General features: G+C 46.1%; 1 protein-coding gene across 4 annotated transcripts in view; it reads left to right on the plus strand.

The window, feature by feature from the left end:
- The window catches only part of LOC138665137 (inositol hexakisphosphate and diphosphoinositol-pentakisphosphate kinase 2-like), an 80,957-nt gene that overhangs the window by 26,135 nt on the left and 29,495 nt on the right, over positions 1-25,327 (plus strand). For all 4 annotated transcript variants that reach the window (XM_069752364.1, XM_069752383.1, XM_069752373.1 and 1 more), the window contains 4 exons: positions 7,712-8,072; positions 9,614-9,809; positions 13,940-14,030; positions 14,638-14,723. In XM_069752364.1, coding sequence (XP_069608465.1) covers positions 7,917-8,072; positions 9,614-9,809; positions 13,940-14,030; positions 14,638-14,723 — 529 coding nt within the window. In that variant the 5' untranslated portion in view covers positions 7,712-7,916. The remainder of the gene's footprint in view (positions 1-7,711; positions 8,073-9,613; positions 9,810-13,939; positions 14,031-14,637; positions 14,724-25,327) is intronic.

The raw sequence follows: 25,327 nt of genomic DNA on the forward strand, positions 1-25,327 counted from the left end.
ACTGGGTTAATGCCAGCGGTAACGGACCGCGTTATGCCGCGGGTAACGCACTCCGTAACCGCTGCTATTAACCCTGTGTGACCAAGTTTTTACTATTGATGCTGCCTATGCAGCATCAATAGTAAAAAGATTTAATGTTAAAAATAATAATAATAAAAAAAAAACCTGCTATACTCACTTTCCGTCGTCGGACGATGCGCTCGCGCCGGCCGCCATCTTCCGTTCCCAGAGATGCATTGCGAACTTACCCGGAAGACTTAGCGGTCTCTCGAGATCGCTAAGTCATCTGGGTAATTTCGCAATGCATCCTGGGAACGGAAGATGGCGGCCGCATCGCACAGCTTCGCTGGATCCCAGGGGTGAGTATATAACTATTTTTTATTTTAATAATTTTTTTTAACAGGGATATGGTGCACACACTGCTAAATACTGCGTGGGCAGTGTTATATACCTACGTGACTGGGCAATATACTACGTGGCTGGGCAATATACTACGTGGCTGGGCAATATACTATGTGGACATGCACATTCTAGAATACCTGATGCGTTAGTCTAGTGTATGTGTGTGTGTATATACACGCACGTGTATATATGTGTGTGTATACATGCACACACGCATATATGCACATATACAGTGGGGCAAAAAAGTATTTAGTCAGTCAGCAATAGTGCAAGTTCCACCACTTAAAAAGATGAGAGGCGTCTGTAATTTACATCATAGGTAGACCTCAACTATGGGAGACAAACTGAGAAAAAAAAATCCAGAAAATCACATTGTCTGTTTTTTTAACAATTTATTTGCATATTATGGTGGAAAATAAGTATTTGGTCAGAAACAAACAATCAAGATTTCTGGCTCTCACAGACCTGTAACTTCTTCTTTAAGAGTCTCCTCTTTCCTCCACTCATTACCTGTAGTAATGGCACCTGTTTAAACTTGTTATCAGTATAAAAAGACACCTGTGCACACCCTCAAACAGTCTGACTCCAAACTCCACTATGGTGAAGACCAAAGAGCTGTCAAAGGACACCAGAAACAAAATTGTAGCCCTGCACCAGGCTGGGAAGACTGAATCTGCAATAGCCAACCAGCTTGGAGTGAAGAAATCAACAGTGGGAGCAATAATTAGAAAATGGAAGACATACAAGACCACTGATAATCTCCCTCGATCTGGGGTTCCACGCAAAATCCCACCCCGTGGGGTCAGAATGATCACAAGAACGGTGAGCAAAAATCCCAGAACCACGCGGGGGGACCTAGTGAATGAACTGCAGAGAGCTGGGACCAATGTAACAAGGCCTACCATAAGTAACACACTACGCCACCATGGACTCAGATCCTGCAGTGCCAGACGTGTCCCACTGCTTAAGCCAGTAAATGTCCGGGCCCGTCTGAAGTTTGCTAGAGAGCATTTGGATGATCCAGAGGAGTTTTGGGAGAATGTCCTATGGTCTGATGAAACCAAACTGGAACTGTTTGGTAGAAACACAACTTGTCGTGTTTGGAGGAAAAAGAATACTGAGTTGCATCCATCAAACACCATACGTACTGTAAAGCATGGTGGTGGAAACATCATGCTTTGGGGCTGTTTTTCTGCAGAGGGGCCAGGACGACTGATCCGGGGACATGAAAGAATGAATGGGGCCATGTATCGTGAGATTTTGAGTGCAAACCTCCTTCCATCAGCAAGGGCATTGAAGATGAAACGTGGCTGGGTCTTTCAACATGACAATGATCCAAAGCACACCGCCAGGGCAACGAAGGAGTGGCTTCGTAAGAAGCATTTCAAGGTCCTGGAGTGGCCTAGCCAGTCTCCAGATCTCAACCCTATAGAAAACCTTTGGAGGGAGTTGAAAGTCCGTGTTGCCAAGCGAAAAGCCAAAAACATCACTGCTCTAGAGGAGATCTGCATGGAGCAATGGGCCAACATACCAACAACAGTGTGTGGCAACCTTGTGAAGACTTACAGAAAACGTTTGACCTCTGTCATTGCCAACAAAGGATATATTACAAAGTATTGAGATGAAATTTTGTTTCTGACCAAATACTTATTTTCCACCATAATATGCAAATAAATTGTTAAAAAAACAGACAATGTGATTTTCTGGATTTTTTTTTCTCATTTTGTCTCCCATAGTTGAGGTCTACCTATGATGTAAATTACAGACGCCTCTCATCTTTTTAAGCGGTGGAACTTGTACTATTGCTGACTGACTAAATACTTTTTTGCCCCACTGTATGTGTTGAAGTCTATTGAGAATAGTTTAATGTACAATATACATTCAGTCTGTAGCCAGTTTTTGGCTTAAGAATGTAACGTAAGTTACCATGGAATGACCCATATGTGGACAGCCTCATAGACTATACTAGGTACGAGTTTTATCCACGAAAACTTGTGTCTGAATAAGTCCTGAATTCTGACGTCCAGGTACGAACCGTAATGCTCACACCATCCATGGGTCTCTACAAGCAGCTCTCACTTGATATTTTGCTTGGTCTTCCAGACCTTATCTTGACCTCCACTGTTCCTGTTATCTGTCATTTCTTAACCCCAGAGCTTTTTTCGGTTGTGTTTTCGTTTTTCGCTCCGCTCCTTCCCAGAGCCATAACTTTTTATTTTTCTGTCAATATGGCCATGTGGGGCGTATTTTTTTTTTTGCTAGATGAGTTGTACTTTTGAACAACACCATTGGTTTTACCATTTTGTGTACTAGAAAATGGTGACAAAATTCCAAGTGTGGTGAAATTGCAAAAAAAAGTGCAATCCCACACTTGGTTTTTGTTTGGCTTTTTTGCTAGGTTCACTAAATGCTAAAAGTGACCTGTCATTATGATTTTCCAGGTCATTGAACTAAAAAGTTCAAATCACCCCCCTTTTGCCCCATTCAAAAAAAAAAAATAAAAAATTAAACCTACACATTGGGTGATTCTGAACTCGGCGATACCAAATCAATAAAAAAAGATTAACCTGATCGCTAAATGGCGTAGCAATGAAAAATGTCAAAAATTATTTTTTTTTATATTTTTAAAAAACTTTTTTTAAAAAAACTTTTGGCGTGCTTCAATAGTCTCCATGGGAGGCTAGAAGCTGCCACAACTTGATTGCCTCTGCTACATAGAGGCGATGCTCAGATCGCCTCTATGTAGCAGAATTACAGACTTGCTATGAGCGCCGAGCACAGTTGTGGTCTGGAGTTGGCTCTGGAGTTTGAGTAAAACATGCGGTATAGGGTGGAACTGTCTGGTGCTTTATACTCTTGCTAGCTAGTGCGAGGTGTACCAAATACCAAGACGTGCTCACTGCTTAATACATTTTTGACAGTGGAGCTGGTTTGAAACACAGATCATGCCCGAATCGGAAGACCCGGCCCGATTACCAGATCTCCTGACCAGAGCCAACTGCTACACAAATGCCCATGGGGCAGTTGGCCCAATTGTTTGGTCTCCCATCATGATCCTATCCGATCATGGTCCTAGATCACGGGCCATATGAAACTGGGCTGACTCTGTATAATAAAGAAAATTTTAATTTTTTTTTTATAAATATCTAAAACGATGTTCTAATAAGGGAAAGCCTAGCAGAGGACATCCCCTTTAATGGGGCCACCTCCCTGTAGTTTGCCGAGTTGCCACCAATTAGTTGCCTATTCTTGTAGTTCAGGTTAGTTGTGCTTTTTTTCTTTTTCCGCCTGATCTTCTGACTGGCAGAGATTTATCATGTATTGGCGCTAAGCATCTCGGGTGGGTGACAAAACCGGAATGCTGCTGTAAAAGTATTCCTCCAAATAAGCCATAAATCATTAGTGTGATGCTGTTATATATATTAAAAATGCCTGCGTTTTTCTTGGCTTTTATTTATCACCTTGAAATGAAAAGTGTCTAAAGACGGTCTGGCTTCTGTCAGCAAGTGCAGCACAGCGTGGCCGGTGTATTCGGGCTTTTCTTCCTTCAGTATTAGGTTTTCTGCAGCAAAACCTGATCTTCTTGGCAGGAAAGAAGCTGCGTCAAAAACGCAGGTATAGTTGCGTTATTGGTGCGTTTTTTTCTTTGTACATGCTAATGTCCTTGGATTTTCAGCAGCAAATAATGATACCTGCGTTTTTGCTGCATTTTTTCCATCACCCATTCCAGTCAGTGGGTGAAAAACGCTGAAAAAAACGCAGCAAAAACGTTGAAAGAATTGACATGCTCTATGTCCAAAGGATTTTTAAGAATAATAGCACACCTCATAAGAGTCCAGTTTATTTACGATGGGTGTGTTCTTGTAGCCTCTCCGCACACTTCTCACAGCAGATAACAGACTGCCGTGTAAGCCGTAAATCACTGCTGAGCGACTAGGGTTCTGGTGAATTCTTTGATTACTCTCTACCCTAACGGTCTAGTGTATTTTGATTGCACCTATTGGGAAACCTGCTCCATACTGTGCTGCACTCTAAAAGTACAAACATGCCTAAAAATAATCCTGGTTGTACTTTTGGAGGGTTCAGCATGTGCAGACTGGACGGTTACAATCAGGGCTGTGGAGTCGGTTAGCCAAACCTCCGACGCCTCAATTTCCCGGACTCTGACCCCACAGCACTGGTCACTACTGAGCATGCACGTAAAGTGCAGCACAGATTCATCTCCACTGAAAGCCCAGATCCTTACATCAGGAACAGTACAGACATTTATTGGACATTTCATCCTGTATTGTAGTACTGTACCCAATTTATTATATTTTAGGAGTTGGTCCACTTTATACGGACTCCATCAAAATGGACCCCAAACCACGACTGACTTCACAGCCCTGGTAGCAATTGCCAGTTACAATGTAGCAAAATGCCGTGCCTCATGTGCATATAGGGCTGTCACATTTTGGGTCCGGACACCCATAGATTGTGACACACGGATGTGTGAATGCGACTTTACTCAACAGGAATTTGCAGGTACTTTTGAAAACTGTGTCTTCCTACTAGTCCTCCAAATCCCAGAAGGCTATGTGCACACAACCTCCTTTAGACACTGGTGCACTTGCCAAGCCTTCCCGCTTTAGGACACCCTCAGTGCTCATTTCCCTGAAGCGGCATCGTTGGTGGTACTACTATCATTCTTGTGGTTTCTGAGCAGAAACTGCCATGGAGAATCAGCATGTCCCTTCTTTTAACCACTTCAAGGTTTCTGAACCCTGAAGTATTTAAAACAAATGACATAAGATGGTGTCCAATGTTTTGACATTTTTGGGCCATATTGGAAGAAGAGGAGTTGTCTTGGGCCACACACGGACTTTTGGTTATGTGACGATGATGTCACCAAAGGTGGTTCTTCCCTTGGAAACTATACTGATTATGCATAGCTGACATTATCAGTGCAGTTTCTGTTTTAAGGTAGGTGGCCCAGCGAGTAACCATATCACCACATTTGCCCTGTGGGGCTTGGGTTTTTGGCAACCAAACGGTCTAAACAATCCCCCAGCCTGGGACCACCATAGAACCCCCAGTCTAACAGAGGACAGCTGGGGTAGCTTAGGAGTGAGCTCATTGTCATAGGAGTGGTGGGGCCTGTTTGCGTCCAGAGTTGAAATGGTGGTTTTTGCATTTTTGTCCTGCTGACCTCCAGATAGTTCACAGCCTGTGAAGCCTTTCTGCTTACTTCCTCTCAGCTTTCTCCTTGTCTTCTTTCTCCGTGCTTCATGCTCCTCTTCCTCCTTATATCAGAATAAAAGAAATTTGTTTCAGTATCTGGTTCTAATTGGCTAAAAAAAATCTAGGTGTCCTTTCCCGTAACTCAGTCCTGCCAAAGCCGGAAAAGAATACCAGTAATTGTTCAGAGAGCTAAATCTATAGAAAATACTTCTAGAACTCTTGTCCTCCTTCACCTGGTGGTGTGAGATATTCCTGAGGAAGCTGAGCGGATGCTTGTTGGTGTGATGAGGTACTATTATATAAGGCTGAGGTCACTCATGGTGGTGACATTGGTGGGGCGTGTGTCTGAGGTGCTGCTTCGTAAATGTTGCAGTGATTTTCTGCTGCATCATTAGATATTAATTGTTAATGGCCTGCCTATGGTTAAAAGAAAGCTGGCACTGGATTCATGCTGCCCAGACAATGGGCCTCATGAATCGGAGCCTGGCTGCACTACTGCTCCAGGAATGCTTTACTCTGAAACGCTGTGATGTTTCAGGGAAAGCCTAGTTTGAAAAGTCGTCTGGGAACTATAGAGACCTGTGTAGTGTAGCGTGGCCCCTGGCCGGCTGCTTCCAGCCGCACTGCAGATGATTGGCAGGTCTGTCCTATGTGTGCACATAAGAGGGGTGCATCACCCTGGAGGGGGGCTGGGGAAGACACGCGGGAACCACAGTGCTTCATAGTAACGCACATCTGTCCACAACTGCGCAGCCACGCTCTGGTTCAGGCAGCATGAATCCAGTGACTGGTTCATTTTAATGTCTGTGTGCTTTCTATGTGTGACCACCGCCTGACGCTAATGCTTCTTTCACATTTCCGTTTTTTTTAAATCCGTCACAATGCGTCGTTTTGGGAAAAAAATGCATCCTGCAAATTTGCCCGCAGGATATGTTTTTTTTCCCATAGACTTGTATTGCCGACGGATCGGGACGTATGGCCACACGTTGCGTCCGTCGTGCACTGGTTGCGTCGGGTTTTGGCGGGAACGTTTTTCTGTACGTCGCATCCAGTGTTTCAGACTACGCATGCCCAGCAGGAAATATCGCTCACACGATCTTTCCTCACCCTGCAGTCTGATGGAAATGTTAAAGCACACACTTCCATAGGTACGTCGCACCGACGCTTCGTGACGGCCCCGTACCGACGGAAATGTGAAAGAAGCCTAATCGGCTGTCAATGCTTTGTGTTTGGTAGCATTCCCTCCAAATTTAGTGCGTTATCTGTTGTGCTCATCACTTTATGCTGGCTTGTTCAACTGGTGCTGCCTCCATCTTGGTTTTCCCTTGCATTTGATTCAGATACTTAAAATAAAATAAAATTAAATTTAAAAAAAATTATAGATATATATATTGATTTATATTATTCAGTGGTTTAATGAGAGGCTTATAATCTTACTTAAAGGGCAGAACCCACAGAATAAATAAGAGTACGGTATATAGTTCTGATAACCCTGGGATCACTGGGGTAGTTGCCCTAGAGCGGCAGGGGATTTTAGAATGAAGTAATTGTTTTTTTTTTATTTTTTCCTCAATTTTCCTACCTTTTGTATCAGTTTTTTATAATGCTAGGACCCCCTTTGCTTTCTAGATAAAGCACGCACGGCGTGAGGCTGGATCATGCGATACGAAGCGAGTCGTGCTCATCAGCACTGTCTGCACTCTATAGTGCGGAACTGCTCAGAAATTCTCTTGAATGTGCACTTACCAGCAGAATAAAGAAATCTTTTGTTAAAATGCCAAATAAAGGTTCCTTTGTTCCGTGGAAAAGACGAACTTACACCATCATTTCTCTGCATATAGACGTTTGGAAACCACCATTAAATACACTTTATAGCTAGATTCCTATTTATGGCAAATTAATAAATGGCGACTGCTACCCTGCCTAGTAATGTTCCACCTAAGCCCACTGTCCTTCATGAAATGGGTCGGTGGAAGGTGAAGATGTAGCTTTCAGAATGGCTAGGTTAGCGTATGTTCTATGCCAGCCTTCGCTGTAGACCAGGGGACCATCTATGCGCACATTTAATTCTTCTTTCTTTTCTGTTCAGGAATGGCGCACATTCAGCGGCCTGAAGGGGAACCCGGCAGCCTGTGATGATTGTACGAGAAGACGTGATAACACTCACAGACTGAAGAGATGGTGATTGCACGGTCTGCTGGATTAGAAAGCTGAATTATCCTCCCATTGTTAGCAGTGTCCGTCAGTCATCGCTGCACTCGGGCACATGCATATCCCTACAGAAACTTACCAGTATGTCTGTCAGCGCTACGGAGGGCGACATCCCAAGGTTCTTTGTTGGCTGTGAGGAATCGGACGAGGCTTTGGATCAAGGCAAAGCTGTGAATGTGGACAATCTCTTTGCGAACATTGAAGATGATGAAGAGGATGATGATGAAGAGTATGACTCTGTACGTATCGTGTTATATTCTTTTTCTCTCAGTCTGAAGCTTCTTTATATGTAGCCATGGTGAGAATGTTTGAGAAGGGTCATTATTCCACTATTTGCTTCTGGGGTTCTTAAAAGAAACTTTTCAGGTCAGCCAATGCTTTTGAAGTGCCCCTATAATGCTGTGTAGCTATATTTATGTTCTAAAATAATATTCTTTATGTCCTATCCCACTTAATACTTGGCAAAAAAGTACATATAGTTCCTCTTGTGCTATATATCTTAAAGCACCACTCCAGCATTTTTTTTATATTCAGAGCTTAAGTGGTGCCACCAATGTACGGTCCCTGACCCCAGTATTGTACTCACCAGCCGACTTCTTCAGCTCTTCTTGGCGCTGCTTCGGGCCTGCGCCCCCATCTTGTGACCGCAACTTCTTACTGGCCAGAAGTCATAGATAGCGGTCACAGGCTGTCAATGTAAGTCTGAGATCCTCGTTCAGGTCCTCATAGACTAACATTAAAAAGTGACCTCCGGATCTCCCAGCGAACACTGGAGCGATCCAGCAGGTCCCAACCTGCAGAAGACCGACCGAAGAGGCGCCGATAAGGTAAGGCGTTGGCTGGTAAGCATCAGACTAAGTGCAGAGAGCTTAGAGTAGTAGCACCACTCCAGCGGTAAAAAAAAAAGAAATAACTGAAGTGGTGCTTTAACAAGGAGCATTCTGGCTGGCATCTATTCAGTCAGACTTGTCCTGGCCTTAGTAATTGTGGTCACACCACATTGGGCATTATGGATGTTCTCTGCTTTGCCCAGTGCATCTCCTCCGTTCAGTGATTCTCACACATCTCTACCCGACATGCATAGTGACCAGTCCGAATCGATGTGACTGCAGACTTATGAATCCCCCCAGCGCATACACTGTGCGGTGAGGATTCACCGATTTCTGAGCTAGGACCGGTGGGTATGTATGAGTTATGTATTCTCCAGGCCAGGGCCCATCTAGTGGGCTCAGGTTCGCTCCATACACTTGTATTAAGCAAGGCCACACCGTGTCCAGTAGGAGTGGCCCCGCTCCATACAAGTGTATAGTGTGCGGCTGCGCCCACTAGGCGGGCTCTGGCCAGGAGTACGCATTCATCACCGCCGTTCCTGACTCTGAAACCGGCGAGTCCTCACAATGCTGTTGTCACATCGCTAGCACTGCAGTCAATCAGTGGCTTATGTCATCATCCCTGGCAGAGCTACTTATCTCGCTGCGTCTGAGACTCCTCACTGGACCTGAGCAGGGTGAGGAAAGCAAAGTTTGATTTCTTGGTTCTTATACTGCAGCTGGGGACCGCGGTTATTTCTTAACCGGAAAACCTCTTTACATGTTGACCTTCAGCCTCATTCACACTTGTGTGTCACATCACTAATTGTAAGCAAAATTAAATCTGTGTCTTAATCCAAATCTGTAGTGAATAAAGCCGCCATTCAGAGCTATAGAATATGCTTTTTATGATTGGGCTTGTTAAGACGCAAAATCAATAAGTGGCTATAAGCTGATTCTTTCTTTTTCAGCCACCAGAGCGGCAGATTGTGGTGGGGATCTGTGCAATGGCCAAAAAGTCCAAGTCAAAACCTATGAAGGAGATCTTGGAGCGTCTGTCACTATTCAAGTACATCACCGTGGTTATATTTGAAGAAGACGTCATACTGAATGAGTCTGTGGAAAACTGGCCATTGTGCGACTGCCTCATTTCCTTTCACTCCAAAGGTAATGTATGAAGTCAGCAATTTACAGCCGCTCTGCGCAGCACAGGTAAATGCCAGCGCCCCTTGTTCTTGTGAGGCTCGCCGCAGACTCCCTACCGCTGTGCCTCAGTCCTGGCACGCGCTCATCTTTCCCCTAGCTATATGGTCAATGTTGGCAACATTCCAAACTGATATCATTGAAGTCTATGGGAAAGCGGGTCGGTTAATTGGTGATGCGCGAACGTGCTCGGATGACGTCTTAGCTGAGCATGCTCGGGTGTTAACCAAGTTTCTGGGCATTTTCGTATATTATGTTAGAGTCCCTGCGGCTGCATGATTTGTTGCTTTTAGCCTGAATACATGTGGGGATTCCCTAACAAACTAAACGTGACAGCAGATTCCCTGCTGTCTAACAGGCAATCCCGCATGTGTTGCGGCTGTCTAACAGGCAATCACCGCATGTGTTGCGGCTGTCTAACAGGCAATCACCGCATGTGTTGCGGCTGTCTAACAGGCAATCACCGCATGTGTTGCGGCTGTCTAACAGGTAATCCCCCCCATGTGTTTTTGCTGCCTAACAGCCACCAATCATGCATTAGCAGAGACTCTAACATAATATATGAGCACACCCAAATGCTCAGATAACACCCTATAAGACATTATCCGAGCACATTCGCTCGTCACTATTAATCATCTGTTTTTCATCAATTTGACATGGATCCATTTTTGCTTACTGGATCAGTTTTAGATGAATGATTTTTTGAACCTTCACATGTCCAATTTTGTATGTTACATTTTTATTTTTCCACATCCAGAGAAGGGAAAAAACGATCTGTTTCAAATGGGGGAACAATAGGTGGCTAATTACCGGATTCCTTTTCAGTTTAGTGCATTAATTTTTTTTTTTTTTTTTTTTTTGAGCCAAAGGATAGTTTTCCAACATTTAGCTCATAGGTCGGTGAAGCTGTCAAGGCACATGCTGAATGTCTTCATAGCGGGTCTATCGGGTAGATGGAGGCCATTGTAGTGGACTGCACTCTTTACATGGATGGGATCCTATTAAAATGTATCCATGAAGTAGATGGGATACTAGCCCATTCTATCCGCTCCCCCTCTGACATCACAGGAATCCATTTAGTGTATCCAACATCTGTCACCTGTAATGGCATCTGATTAATCGATGCATGATGAGACCGTGCTCAATGTATCTGTTATACGGATCCCACATTACATTTTTGGATGGTAGATGCCCCTGTTGGAGTATGTTCACATGTTTTAGCCGCAAAGAAAATGCAGTGTTTTACTGTCCCAGCAAAGTGAATGAGAAATGAAATCTCATGCACATGTTGCTTATTTTTTTTCTTGCAGATTTGAAGCCTCTGCAGCATATCTATTCTTCCAGCGTTTTTTTTTTTTTTTTTGCAGCATTTTTTCGTATAGGAAAAGCATGCCCACTCCAGTATTTGCAGCAAATGTTGCTGTATTTGTAGCATTTTTATTCATATGTTGGAAACTTTTTGCCATGGTTTTTCCTTTTTTTTTTTTTTTTATATTTATGCGCAGATGAAAAGCATCCTGTATATATTGCATCAAATTTTGGGAACAGACTCAGCGTGTTAATTTTTTTTTTCATAACTCAGTAATACACATTAGAACAAAAACGTTGTAATAAATCTTATTAGAGAAATCTGCTTCTTTCTCCGCCAGGAAAGCACGTTCATTCTCTAAATTGTGGGTAAAATTTGACTGCAGTGAATACAGACCCCACAGAATGTCTGTCTGCCTCTAGCTGGAGCCCCCGCTCTCCATAGGAGGTGGTCGTTTTAAAATCCTATAGAGAAGGGAGGCGCAGCACAGGTATTCTGCTGTAAGATGACATGAAGGACCATTGCAATTCTCCATAGAGTTTTCTGAGCACCAATTGTCTATCTCAGTAATGAAAATCTCTCTATGCTGAATACCGATTTTACCCATGTATTGAGGATGAATGATTGATTAATCCTGGTGGAATAGGAGACAGATTTCTTTGAGATATATTGCGAAGTTGCTTTTTTTCAAGTGATTTCATATTGATTTCTGAAATAAAAATTAAAATGTCGGTTACGCTTTAAGCAAACAGAATTCCACAATAGTTTTTGGTGGATTCCGGTAATTTCGGCCAATTCTACAACCATGCTGAACATGTAGCATTTTAAGTTGCCTGACGTCCCTGGGGAGATGAGTTCGGGGTAGAAAAAAATAAGCTAACTTTCCAATTTACCGTACTTAAAATTAAAAGTCCTGCCTGTCTTCAAGCATGGTGAGCTACCGTATTTTAATTCTGCAGTTTACTGCTCGTTGCCTAGATAACCAGCCACCTCTGCAGGGTCTCCTGTGTGGGCAGAGCCTCCTGGATCCGGCTGTCTTTGGTGCCCCTTGTCTCCTCCTACACTGCTGATGTACGGCTATCTTGGCTCCCAGCACCGGAAAGCAATGCTGCCACCGATCCGAGCTGTCAGTCAGGACCAAGCTTAGGTGCTCCTGGACACCAGTGATGACTCTGTGGCCATTAGGCTATGTTCACACCTTGCGTCGGGTCCCTGCGGGTTCTCCCGCAGCGGATTTGATAAATCTGCAGGGCAAAACAACTGCGGTTCTCCCTGCAGATTTATCGCGGTTTGTTCCACGTTTTCCGCTGCGGGTTTCCGCCTATACTATTGATGCTGCATATGCAGCAATATGCAGCATCAATAGTAATGTTAAAAATAATAAAAATTGGTTATACTCACCCTCTGATGTCCGGATCTCCTGGGCGCTGCACCCGGCGGTCCGGTTCCAAAGATGCTGTGGGAGAAGGACCCTTTGTGACGTCACGGTCATGTGACCGCGACGTCACCGCAGGTCCTGGTCGCACAGCAACTCTGACCGGACGGCCGCGTGCAGCGCCCAGGAGCTCCGGACATCAGAGGGTGAGTATAACCAGATTTTTTATTTTTTAACCCCAAATATGGTTCCCAGGGCCTGGAGGAGAGTCTCCTCTCCTCCACCCCGGGTACCACCCGCACATTATCCGCTTACTTCCCGCAACGTGGGCACAGCCCCATGCGGGAAGTAAGCGGTTCAATGTATTCCTATGGGTGCAGAATCGCAGCGATTCTGCACAAAGAAGTGACATGCTGCGGGTTGTGAACCGCTGCGTTCCCGCGCGGTTTTTCCCGCAGCATGTGCACAGCGGTTTGCGGTTTCCATAGGGTTTACATGTTACTGTAAACGCTATGGAAACTGCTGCGGACCCGCAGCATCAAAATCGCGGCGGTTCCGCGGTAAAAACCGCTAAGTGTGAATATAGCCTTACTCTTCCGTCCTGTTGCGGTTTTGACTTTTTCCCCTTCATAAAATAAAGCTGGTAGATGAACGGCAGCAGTCCTTGCCTTCCAGTGGGCACTCATTCACATGAGCAGCTTTCAGGTCATCATATATCTTCAATCTGAGTATTGATCAGTCTCCTAGTACTAATAATATCTTGTCGGCCTGGAGCCTTCGTGGTTTATTGCTGGTTATTGCCTTTCAAATGGCATAAAATGAGCTGCGAGATATAGGCTGAAATGTTTATATAGTGCTGTTATAGGGGGATGTTTCATCTGAAAGAACCCCTCTAAAAATGTCGTCTGGAGCGATGGGGTAATAGCCCAGAGATCATCTCTGAGTAGCAGCATCACACAGTGGATTTTATCAGGAAAAGCCAGATGTCCTATTACACAAGAGCCGTTGAGATGGCTGTGGCCTCCCAAGGGGCAGGGGCTCATAGAGGCGGCTCTGAGTGGGGGAGTCCCTGCTATGATGTCCCTATAGAGCAGGGGTCCCCAACTCCAGGCCTCAAGGGCCGCCAACAGTGCAGGTTTTCAGGATTTCTTTAGTATTGCATTGGTGGTAATGTGATCATCTGCACAGGTGATGATTCCAACCCCTGTGCAATACTAAGGAAATCCTGAAAACCTGCACTGTTGGCGGCCCTCGAGGCCTGGAGTTGGGGACCACTGCTATAGAGCATACAAGTAGTGGTCATCCTCACGCGCCTTAATCCACATTTCTATTCTCTCACCGTTTTGGATGGAGTGCCTACTTACTATGTAACACATATTTGACAACGCTTTTTTTGTTTTGTCCCTCTAGGATTCCCCCTGGATAAAGCCGTAGCTTACGCAAAGCTGAGGAATCCATTTGTTATCAATGACCTGAATTTACAGTATCATATACAAGACAGGTGAGGAACCTCTAATGGTCTTCTGCTGAGGACGATTGTGCCACATGGATGGACTAGTTTTTTTTTAAGGATTTTTTATTTAATAGGAAAATCCAATCACAATCTTCTCATAAGATCACATTAGTGAAATCGATGTTCCCAGGCAACCAAAAAAGGTTCTCCATGGATCTTCAACCTCCTACGTACTGCTCAGAGATGTTTCCAGAAATCTGGCAAATTATAAGCAGTTTTCTTGCTTACAATGTTTTTTCTCTTTCCTCTGCTTATCTGTTAGCAGTGCCACAGGGGTCTTGGTGATCTTTTACTGGTGGGCTGAGACCATCTTCAGGATGTCCCCTCTACTTGCCTCCTTTGAGGTCGGTGCTTGTAGCCATAAGTCTCGGATGGCGTATTACAATTTACTCTCCTGGGAACCCGGTTTTACAAATTTTTATGATATTAAAGAGCTGTTGTGTTAATCATATCACTGTCGTCCCGGGCAGAGTGCGATTGGCGAGGCCAGGGAGAAGAACAAGTGATTTGTCTGAGGTCATTCTTCAGCTAAACTCCTGGGAAGCTTTTTATCAGAATCTGACCTTGACTTTACATCTGTGTGTTTTGCTAACAGGAGAGAAGTTTACAGGATCCTTAAAGATGAGGGGATTTTGCTTCCACGATATGCTGTCCTTAATCGTGATCCAAATAAACCAGATGGTACGTAGCGATCTAATGATTGTTTTTTTTTTTTTTTTTTAGAATATTTCTTTACTTCCAGTAGAATTGTTTGTCTGCTACCCATCATTACTGCTAGAGTTATGGTAGGTTTTTCATTTCTGCATAAAAAGTCTCTAGGGTAAATTGGAATGTGATTTACCCCAAGACATGTATTTATGGGGCAGGAATCCACTCCACCGCCCTATGGAAGAAAAAAATATTCAGATCTCTCAGTAAAGGGAATGACCGTACGAACTACGTGCCCCCTTGGCGTGGACCTCCCCACCTACATGTTCTCCCTCCGTCTCCACCCTTTTCTGGCTCTATAAGGCTGGAGCTGTCAGTCAGAGAGGGGGTGGACATACAACGCTCCTGCATTTTGATAGCTCTATGACTGCAGTCTTCTGAATCCCTTCCTGACCCTCTCAGGATTTTCCAGTGTTGCAGGCGATCATGTAGCCTCTCACCTAGCCAAATCAGTTCTCATGCTTCGCACTGACGAGGGCCAACAGCCCAAAACACCGTGTCTGCGAATGGAGATACTGATTTGGCTTTTATCCTAAGTCATATTGCACGACTCGTTAAAGGGTTGATTATGACTTGTAGGATCGCTACTTCCAACAGGTGGCGCTATAGAGTTTAAGTCCTGTATTTCTCAGAATAAGCAATTTGCATGTAGTCATATGTCAGCGATTTGCATACTTCCAGACACATTTAGACTAGACGTGCTTGGACTCTCTCCATTCACTTGTACTGAGCTAGGTCAGACACGTCTAGTCGGCACATAAACGCATATATTCCAGTTGCACACTTGTGACCGCCCACTCTCACTGGCAACACTGGGAAATAATGACGGTGTGGGGTAAAGATTCATAAGTCTGCATTCCCTAGGAGATTACAGGCTTTCACCACAAGACATGACAATTCCTTTAAATACAGAAAGTGTTGCTTTTTTCCATTCCAGATTTTGAGTGAACAGAGTGGGTTTTGATGATAAAATATGTACAGCTAAACGTAACCTCAGAAAACGATGGGAAATGTTGGCAGTTATGCAATGGGGCAGTGTTCACATTGCCTTTTTACAGCTGATCATACGAAATGGCTGTGAGCAGGCGGCTATTTGTCCGAGCTCCGCCGTAATCATCTGCCTTCTTCCCATTACACAAGGGGGGGCCGAGAAGCTCATGTCGGACACTTGGCATATGCATCTCCCACACCAATATAGCATGAGGAGTGTTGACCTCGGGCATGCCCAATCCTTCCTTGACCGCCTTCCCCTGACGAAGGATTTTTGATCCGAAACGCGCGTCGGGGCGCGTCTACCCGCATTTCCTACATCATTTAGATAACCATTCCTCCTATATTTGCATGTCGTGACCGTTATTCATGCAGCTGCAGGTCACGATATGGCTGGCTCACACATAAAACAATGGGTACTATCTAGATATACGATCCATGTGCATTGACTGTTGGATTGCCATTTACTGATGTGAGTTTGCAGATATGTGTTTCTGCTTCCCTTTCTTATGGCTTTTGGTTTCCTGACGTATCTTTACATCTTTTGTATCCTATGTACACATATATGCCCCTCCATTACATTCATTCATTTTTTACGGAGTATATGTAATTGACACGTTAGCCTTCTTGCATGATGTACATTGGAGCATAAATATATCTAAGGGCTATTTATGTGGTGTATGTGTGGGTTAATACACATTGTGTGTGGTTAGCGCCACATTGCCATTTTTTCCTTTTTTTGTCCCTATTTATTACCAATAAAATTAATGTATGAAGTAGTCCAAAAAAATTATCATGTGTTTATTTTTACTGTATACATTATTATTTTTTTGACCCTAGTAGTTCGGTTTTTTCCTCTTTTCTGTGTCTTCCATATTTGCCGAATGGTCTACCATTCTTTTCTTTATTTTCCATCAAGCTTTGTGTTACATGGTTGGTTTTACATTGCTTGTGAAGTGTGTATTTCTCATTCTCTTGTGTATAGCAATATAGCACACATATTTCTGACCTGTAAGACATTGACTATTTCCGTGAGTATTGCTTTATAACTTGGTGAACACTTACACGATATAGCTGCCACCTCCACATTCTGCGCGTTTCCAGCCGACAGGTTGCCTTTTGTTGCTACGTGCGGTTCCTGATGTTTCGCTGCATTCTTTCACCGCGGGGACGCTGGGTAATGAATGTGTGTTGACTGTAAAAAGGAATTACTCCATAAAGTCAATCTCTTCATAGAGAGCCTGTGACTAGTTATTGTATAAACACACGGATTACTTTTTATTTTTTTTAATTGTTTTATACTTCAATCCCCTCTTGTTTGGCAATGATTCCTGACTTGTGTCATTTATTTTTTGGTGCCATTCCGATTGACATCAGACAATTTCCATACGCATAAGGGAGATAGGTAGACCCCTGGATGTTCGGGTCTGGCAGTTTTTCCGAACAGTTAAAAAAACAAAACAAAAAAAGTTTGCATACCAGAAAAGTACTCGGACCCCATTCACTTGGATGGGGTTCCCGAACATCCAGTGTTTGCCAAGCTGTCATGTGCATGACCGCTCGGCAACTCTGCTTCAGATCGGCAGTAAAATCATTACCGCCGGTCAGACAGCCGCTGCCATGATCGTAGGTAGTGATGAGCGAGTATACTCGTTGCTCGGGGGGTCTCGAGTATTTGTTAGTGCTCGGAGATTTAGTTTTCGTTGCCACAGCTGAATGACTTACGGCTGCTGGATAGGCTGAATACATGTGGGGGTTGCCTGTTTGTTAGGGAATTCCCACATGTACTCAGGCTGGCTGCCAGCCGTAAATCATGCAGCTAAGGCGAGGAAAACTAAATCTCCGAGCACTAACATATACTCAGAGACCACCCGAGCAACGAGTATACTCGCTCATCACTAATTGTAGGTAAAAAGTTTACCTTCGGTCGCTGGCGTTAGCTGATGGGACCACTGCCTCCATCAGCCTAAGACTGCTGCCACTAATAACAGTGAGAGCAGGCGGCAACTGATGGGAGTATTCATCAGCTGGCACCTCTGCTCTAAATAAATGAATAATTAATGTAAGTTCCCCTGTAGTTTTGAAAAACAGCCAGGCAAAACTGAAAGCTGGGGGCTGCAGAACTCAGCTGTCAACGTCAGCAAGGCTGGTTGTCAAGAATAGAGGGGTCCCCACATTGTTTTTTTAAATTATTTAAGTGGAACCTGTCAGCAGGGTTGTGCATAGTAACCTACACACACTGTCAGCTTGGCGCTGTTATACTGAATAAAATGGTACCTGGGTTGATGAAATCTGTCTTGTAGCTGTCTTCTTAATCTTTCTTTTCAGTTTTGTGTTAATGATCGTGCCCTAAGGCAGGGTTGGTGTATATGGTGCTCTGATTATATAGTCATATTGTAGACTGCTGACCGGTCACTGATCCATCACTGACCTGCCCCTTGTTTGCATAATGAATACCATCACATACTGAATAAAAAATGACACTTTAGAAGGCAGGTGCTGGCTGTGGCGCCTGCGCTACAGCATAATCGCATGTGTACTTTGCACTTATTCCCTTTTGCAGATATACTTGAGCGAGGTAAAAAAGCACGCTGCGTAGAAGTGTTTCTATAGAGATATGATAGCTGCTGTTGCGCAGGCGGCGCCATCTTGCGGGAGAAGGAAAAAAAAAATGTTTATTCAGTATGTGATGGTATGCATTATGCATCAAGGGGGAAGGTCAGCAGTCTGCATTATGAATATATAATCAGAGCACCACATACACCAACCCCGCCTTAGGACACATGCATATCATTAACACAAACTGAAAATAAAGATTAAGAAACAACCACAAGATGGATTTCATCAACCAAGGTATCATTTTATTCAGTATAACGGCGCCGACCTGACATTGTCTGTAGGTTACTATGTATAGCCCTGCTGACAGATGCCCTTTAAATAAATCATTTAAGAAAACTGTGTTGAGTCCCTCCATCTTTTTGTCAACCAGCTTTGCTAAAGCAGACAGCTGGGGGCTGGTATTCTCAGGCTGGTAGGGGTCTATAGTTTATGGCCCACCCCCCCAGCTTAAAAATAGCACCCTGCAGCAAACCAGAAAAGGCGCATCTATTACCTGCAGCGGTGGCAAGTGGGGTTCATATTTTTAGGGGTTGATATCACCTTTGTGTTGTCTGGTGGCATCAGTCCAACAGATTAGTAATGGAGTGGCATCTATAAGACACCTATCGATTACTAATCCTATAGCTGTATTGTAAATAAAGACACAGCCAGAATTAAGTCTTTTCTTTGAAATAAAAACAAAACACATTTTCCTTTTTAATTTAAAAATATTAAACACAGTTATACTCGCCTAATGCCCAACAATAATGCCAAACATGTGACTGCTTACTGCGGTTTTGGGCTCAGTGGGGCTCAGAAGGAGGGGGGCATTTGGATTTGGGATCACAGATTTCAGTGGATTCAATTTTAGGGGTGGGAGATGTCACATTTCCATAATCATTGCTCTACCAGAAATGTGGGAAGCCCTATAGTTCCAGTGACTGATAATGGACCTGAGTGGGGGCTGGTTTTGTGTGGGATAAGTTATGTTGTTTTATTAACATTTTGGGATACATAACATTTTTTTATCACTTTCAGTACGTGGCTGTGTTCACATTCTTGTGTTCTACGCTGATCACTTATGTTGGGGTTTCTATGTAAATCCCACAAAAATGTGATAGACAAACCCCCCCCAAGGAGCCACTCACTCTGAGGCAGATGGAGACACTTTCTACTCCATTTGGCATCTGTTACGGTGATATCCGTCTTTATCTGATCTGTGGTCGCCCACACTTGTGCACAAAAAAGATGCCTAAAATAATGGGACACAGCCGAACAGAGTCCAAAGGGACTCCATCTGCCTTATAAGTGAGGTTTCTTCTGAATTCATACAGAAACCAAAACGTAAGCGCTCAGTGGGATAGCGCATGATAAATGTGAGCTGAGCCCTGTTCCGATTTGTGGGAGGCAGAATTAACAAACAGACAGCAGTACAAGAATAGTTTCTATTTTTATTATTGCGTAGTTCACTGTGTGGTATACCGTAAGTGATTAGGCGACTTTATTCTTTGGGTCGGTGCGATTACAGTAATACTAGATTTATATTGTGGTTTTCTCCTTCGCCTCATTGGGGGGGGACACAGACCGTGGGTGTATGCTGCTGCCACCAGGAGGCTGACACTAAGTATTACAAAGAAAATTAGCTCCTCCCCTGCAGTATACACCCTCATGCTGGCTGCCAGAGAACCAGTTCTTGCTTAGTGGCTGTAGGAGGCACACGGACGGGTCTGCTATTCAGACCCAAAACTCTTTATTATTTTACTTTTTCCACGAATGGGGCGACTGATCCTTTCAAGGTTCCGATCTTCCCGAACCATCAACAGGTGAGCACAGAGAGTGTCGCCTCTCCGTATCAACTCCTGCGACGCGAGATGCCTGAGCTGATTCTTAGGGCTGACGGGTCCCTTCAAGTGCACCGATCTCCCCACACCATCAACACACGAGCACATGGGGTGTCGCCTCCATGTATCCTCTTCTTCAGCCAGGTCTAATGCCGGACATTCAGCCCTGTCCACCTGGGGGTTTGAACTCCGTGTATGTACAGAGGCCCCTCTTTCGCGTCTGAGCAGCCACCACTGCACCACCAATGTTAAAGTGGATGGTGCAAGTAGGCGGACGGTTTCTCTCCACCTCCCTAACAAAGGGATGGTGGATTGAGGTTTACCCCTCTATCCCTGCATCGTCCACGCTGCAATACCTGACCTGCAGCAGAACAGTAGAGTGCGTGCGCTTTCCTCTGCGCTGAAACCCAGCCATCCGAGGCGGCTAATTCCGGGATGCTTACCGATGGTGAGTGGTTCCAGTCAGCGGTGGGCCTCTGCAGTGGGATATTCACATGCTGACAGGCAGCCTCAGCCATGGCTTCCCTGTGGCCCACCTCCCTGAGGTAACGCACTGGCAAAAATTTAGCCCTCGGCTTCGGCCGATGTGTAGGCCGCATCCCGGAAGCTGCACCCGCACTATGGCGTGCTAAGATGGCTCCGCCCACTTTTCTGGCGCTTCTCACCTGGCAGAGGAGCGCTTGTCTTTTCTCGGCCACCACCACCAACGACCCTCACTTCTACCCCTGGTATTGCTCCTGCCGGCTGCAGAAATTTAGGCCCCGGCTTGGGCCTACTCATGGAAGTCACGAGGCTCTGCCCACAGTGTGGCTGTGGGTCCGCCCCCCGAATTGGCATCTCCCGCTCTCTGCTAGACTTTACCACCTCTGCAACTCCCGGTGGCCATCTTGGTCCACCCGGCCTGCTCATACAGGGGTGACCAATTTACATTAAAGGGGCACAACGACTCTGCAACATCAGTACCCGGGTAAAGAAGCACTGCCCCCCCCCCTGCATTTCCCCCTTGTAGAGTTTCCCTGGTCTTAAAGGCACATGACCAGTCTGAAACCGGTCACCCCAAATGAGCTCAGGAGCCCTCCGCCGCCGCCGATCCCAGCTTATTCCAGAGTACCTAGTTCCGCTGAGTGGGCTTCGTCGCTGCCGCAATCCATGACTTCTCTGACCAAGAAATTGAATCCCTCCGTGAATCGATATAGATGGTCCCTCTCCTACATGGGAGCCGTCGACTAGCAGGGGCCGCGAGTATTCTAGGAACGTACAGGCGTCTAGAAAACGGGAGCTTCATTTCCTGATATCCCTCACCAGTGATTTGCTGAGAACAAGACTCTGAATATGGATCGGATATGGCCTTGGATCTGGACTCGCCAGAGCTTCAGAAAAGGATGGAGTTGCCTATTTAGACCATCAACCAATCTCTGTAGAGAGGACTCCGGTTCTGCTCTAGATCACGCAGTGTCCCTCAAAAGGAGACTAAACTCCATCGTAGAGCATTTGCCATTCACCCGGACAGGAAGCGTCCAGATAAGCAATTCACTGGACAGAAGCCTATTCAAGCGCGGGATCTTTTTTCAGCCAATATGCGAACACGTGGGGTATCCCCTCCACGTATACCCCCTACGACGTGGAATGCCATGCATGTTCTGATTTTTAGGGACGACTGGTCCTTTAAAGGGCACAGATCTCCCCACGCCATCAACAGACGAGCACATGGAGTGTCGCCTCCATGTATCCTCTTCTGCAGCCGGGCCTAACGCCGGACAACCAGCCCTATCCACCCGGGGACCTGAACTCCGTGGATGTACAGAGGCACCCTTTTGGCGTCTGAGCAGCCCCCTCTGCATCACCACTATTTAGCAAATGATGCAAGAAGGTGGACGATCCCTCTCCACTTCCCTGTTAAGATGATGGTGGATCGAGGGTTCATCATTTTAACTCTGCACCGTCAACAGAGAGCGCCGATAGCAAGAGACGTTTTTTTCCTGACCTGCTGGATGCAGCCGCGCATTCTGCCACTTGGCAGCTTTACCTGATAGAATCCCTTGTATACCTACTAGTATCCCTGCCCTATGGGTCATCAATTAAAAATAAGACGGACAGTCAGATAGCATATCTGGTTCCTTCCGTCTTGCGGCCTTGGGTTCAGCGCTCTACCCTTCCTTAGCTGCCGCATGGGTTGCTAGAGCACAACAGTAACCTTTTCCCGAAGACAGTACAGTTGGCCAATCAAATCTCTTGCGCGGGAGACTATGTGGTTCACGTCCCTTGGATGCAGCTAGTTGCGCGGCGCTGTCAGCAGCAAATGCCATTACATTCAGAAAGGCATGGTTCAGAGAATGGAAGCGTACTCTGCGTTCAAAAATCCTCTGACATCACTCCCTTACCAGAGTGGTCGGTTATTCGGTGAGAAGTTGGGAGCGTTCCCCACAGTATCAAGGGATCGCATGTTTCCTATAAACCCAACCAGCAGTGGAAGGGTTTCCCGAAACAGTCTAGATCTGTGGGATCTCGGTCCCAAAAAGGGGACTGAAAAGACCGATCCTGGACCTCAAACTTCTAACAAGCTTGACAAAGTCTTTCTTCCGTTCGGCCATTACCTCAATAGAAAAAGGTGGAGTTTCTGGCATCCTCGGCATTCGGGATATTTACCTCCACATTCCGTTTTTTTTGGGGGGGTTTTCCCTCCCATTCACAAACAGCATTTTCAGGTCATGACCTGCCCTTCGGCCTTGCTACCACTCCCAGAGTGTTCACAAGGGTCATGGCAGCTGTCATGTCCATCTTGCACCCTCGGGGCGTGTTCGTCCTGCCCTATCAGATCGACTTTCTAGCCGTCCTTTTAGGACTGCGCTGAGTCCAACTATATCACTTGCGATACCCTTTCTCACCTGGGCTGGCAGATAAACTTAGGTAAGTCTTCCTCATTTCCAGCCCAGTAGATATTCTCTTTGAGGATGATCCTTGACCCTTCAACAGGGAGCTTGCGCACTTGGTCACTCATCCCTTCATTCCAACATCTGCAAAGAGTTTGTATGTTCTCTCCGTGTTTGCGTGGGTTTCCTCCGGGCACTCCGGTTTCCTCCCACATTCCAAAGACATACTGATAGGGATTCTAGATCGTGAGCCCCATCGGAGACAGTGATGATAATGTGTGCAAAACTGTAAAGCACTGTGGGATATGTTAGCGCTATATAAAAATAAAGATTATTATTATTCGATTTTCTATGAGGTTTCGGAGGAAAAATGATGGCAGCAATGGAAGCAGTTTCCTTCGCTTCTCTTGTTTTCCGCAGGTTAGACAGGCTTTCAGAGGGTTATCTCTGAGCTTCTTCCTCATCCAGGGGAGATCATTTCTCCCGGTTCAATTATTAGTGACTACCGATGCCAGTCTTCTGGCCTGGGGAGCATCACCACACTGCTCCAGGCCCTCTGTCATCTCGGGAATCCAGTCTCCCGATCATTGTTTTGGGGATCCGAGCGGTACGGCTAGTCCTACAGCAGGTCCACTGCCTTCTTGTGGGTCACCCCATCCGAATTCAATCGGATAACCACAGCCGTGCCGTACGTCAATCATCTAGGAGGTACCTGCGGCCAGGCGACCATGGCCGAGGTACCTCATATTCTCTGATGGGCCGAGATCAATCACTTGGTGATCTCGGCAGTACACATCCCAGGAGTAGAACTTTGGACGGCAGACTTCTTCAGCCGTCAGGGTCTTGCCTCAAGTGAGTGGGAACTTCATCTGGAAGGCAACAGATCTGCCTTCACTGGATCATTCCAGATGTAGATTGGATGGCACCCAGACTGAATGCCAATGTACTCGAGTTCATAGTTCGGTCTCGAGATCCAAAAGCCATCACAGTGCATGCTCTGGTTCTTCCATGATACCAGTTCCGTCACCCCTCTTCCACTACTTCCGAGAGTCTTTAGGAAGCGGAAAGGGTCCCAGTGATCCCTGAGCGATCTGCACTGACCACGTCAGGTTTTGTTTGCAGAGCTAGTACAACTTGTCGCCCATTTCTCCTTCGCCTCATTGGGGGACACAGGACAGTGGGGTGTATGCTTCTGCCGCCAGGAGGCTGACACTAAGTAAACTTGAAAAAAAGTTAGCTCCTCCTCCATTGTATACACCCTGACACTGGCTACCAGAGACTCCAGTTTATGCTTAGTGTCTCAAGGAGGCACATCTCTGGGTCCTGGATCGTTGGACCCGATTTTTCAACATCTTTGGATTGAAGGGGCGACGGACCTTTTTGAGGGTCCGATCTCCCCAAACCATCAACGGGCAAGTACGTGCGATGTTTCTCCACGTATCCTTCCCCGCTACGTGGGATTCTTCACCGGACTTAGCCCTGACCACCCTGAGGTAGCTAGACTCCAGGCTGTACAGGTGCCCGTAAGATGTCCGTGTGTTCCCCCCTGATTTCTACACCCCTGCGGTGTTAGCTGGGGTGGTGGACGGTCCCTCTCCTTATCCTGGGGATAATGGAGATAGGGTTCCTGCACCGTCATTGGTTCTACCCCTCGATGAGTGCGGTATGACAAGGGGGGCTCCTGGCATTGCCTGCTGCTGCGTCCTCCGGGAGTGCGATGCCTTTTTTCAGCGCTGCTGAGGCTGGCGTCTTGGTGAGGCGGCGCTGCAGCGTGATCCGGCGCTGCAGCGTTAGGACAGCGGCGCTGCAGCGTGATCCGGCGCTGCGGCGTTAGGTCAGCGGCGCTGCAGCGTTGTCCGGCGCTGTGGCGTTATGTCGGCGGCGCTGCAGCGCAGCTACGCTGCAGCGTGGTCCGGCGGCGTTAGGAGCGGATCGGCGCCGCTGTCCCCCCAGAGGCTTCGGCCCTGCCTGGCTGCTTCGGGCGTGGGGCAGCTTCCTGGAGCCGGGACTTCCGGCCATCGGACCGCGCTGTGAGGCTCCGCCCCCTCCGGCGCGTCACTTCCGTTTCCGGCTCTCCTCGCTCTAAGGGGGGAAAAATTGAGGCCCCGGCTTCGGGCTTGCTCCAGGCCGCAGCATCGTTTGGCGGTCCCTCCCCCCTAAGGCCTGCTGTGCATATAAGACAGCGCTTTTGGGCTCCTCATCGTGCTTTCAGGATCCATCACGGTACTCGTGGGGACACAGGACTGGGGTAAGTGCTTCTTCCTCCATCTGGCTGAAG

Source organism: Ranitomeya imitator, chromosome 1, assembly GCF_032444005.1.
Source record: "Ranitomeya imitator isolate aRanImi1 chromosome 1, aRanImi1.pri, whole genome shotgun sequence".
Classification (NCBI taxonomy): domain Eukaryota; kingdom Metazoa; phylum Chordata; class Amphibia; order Anura; family Dendrobatidae; genus Ranitomeya; species Ranitomeya imitator.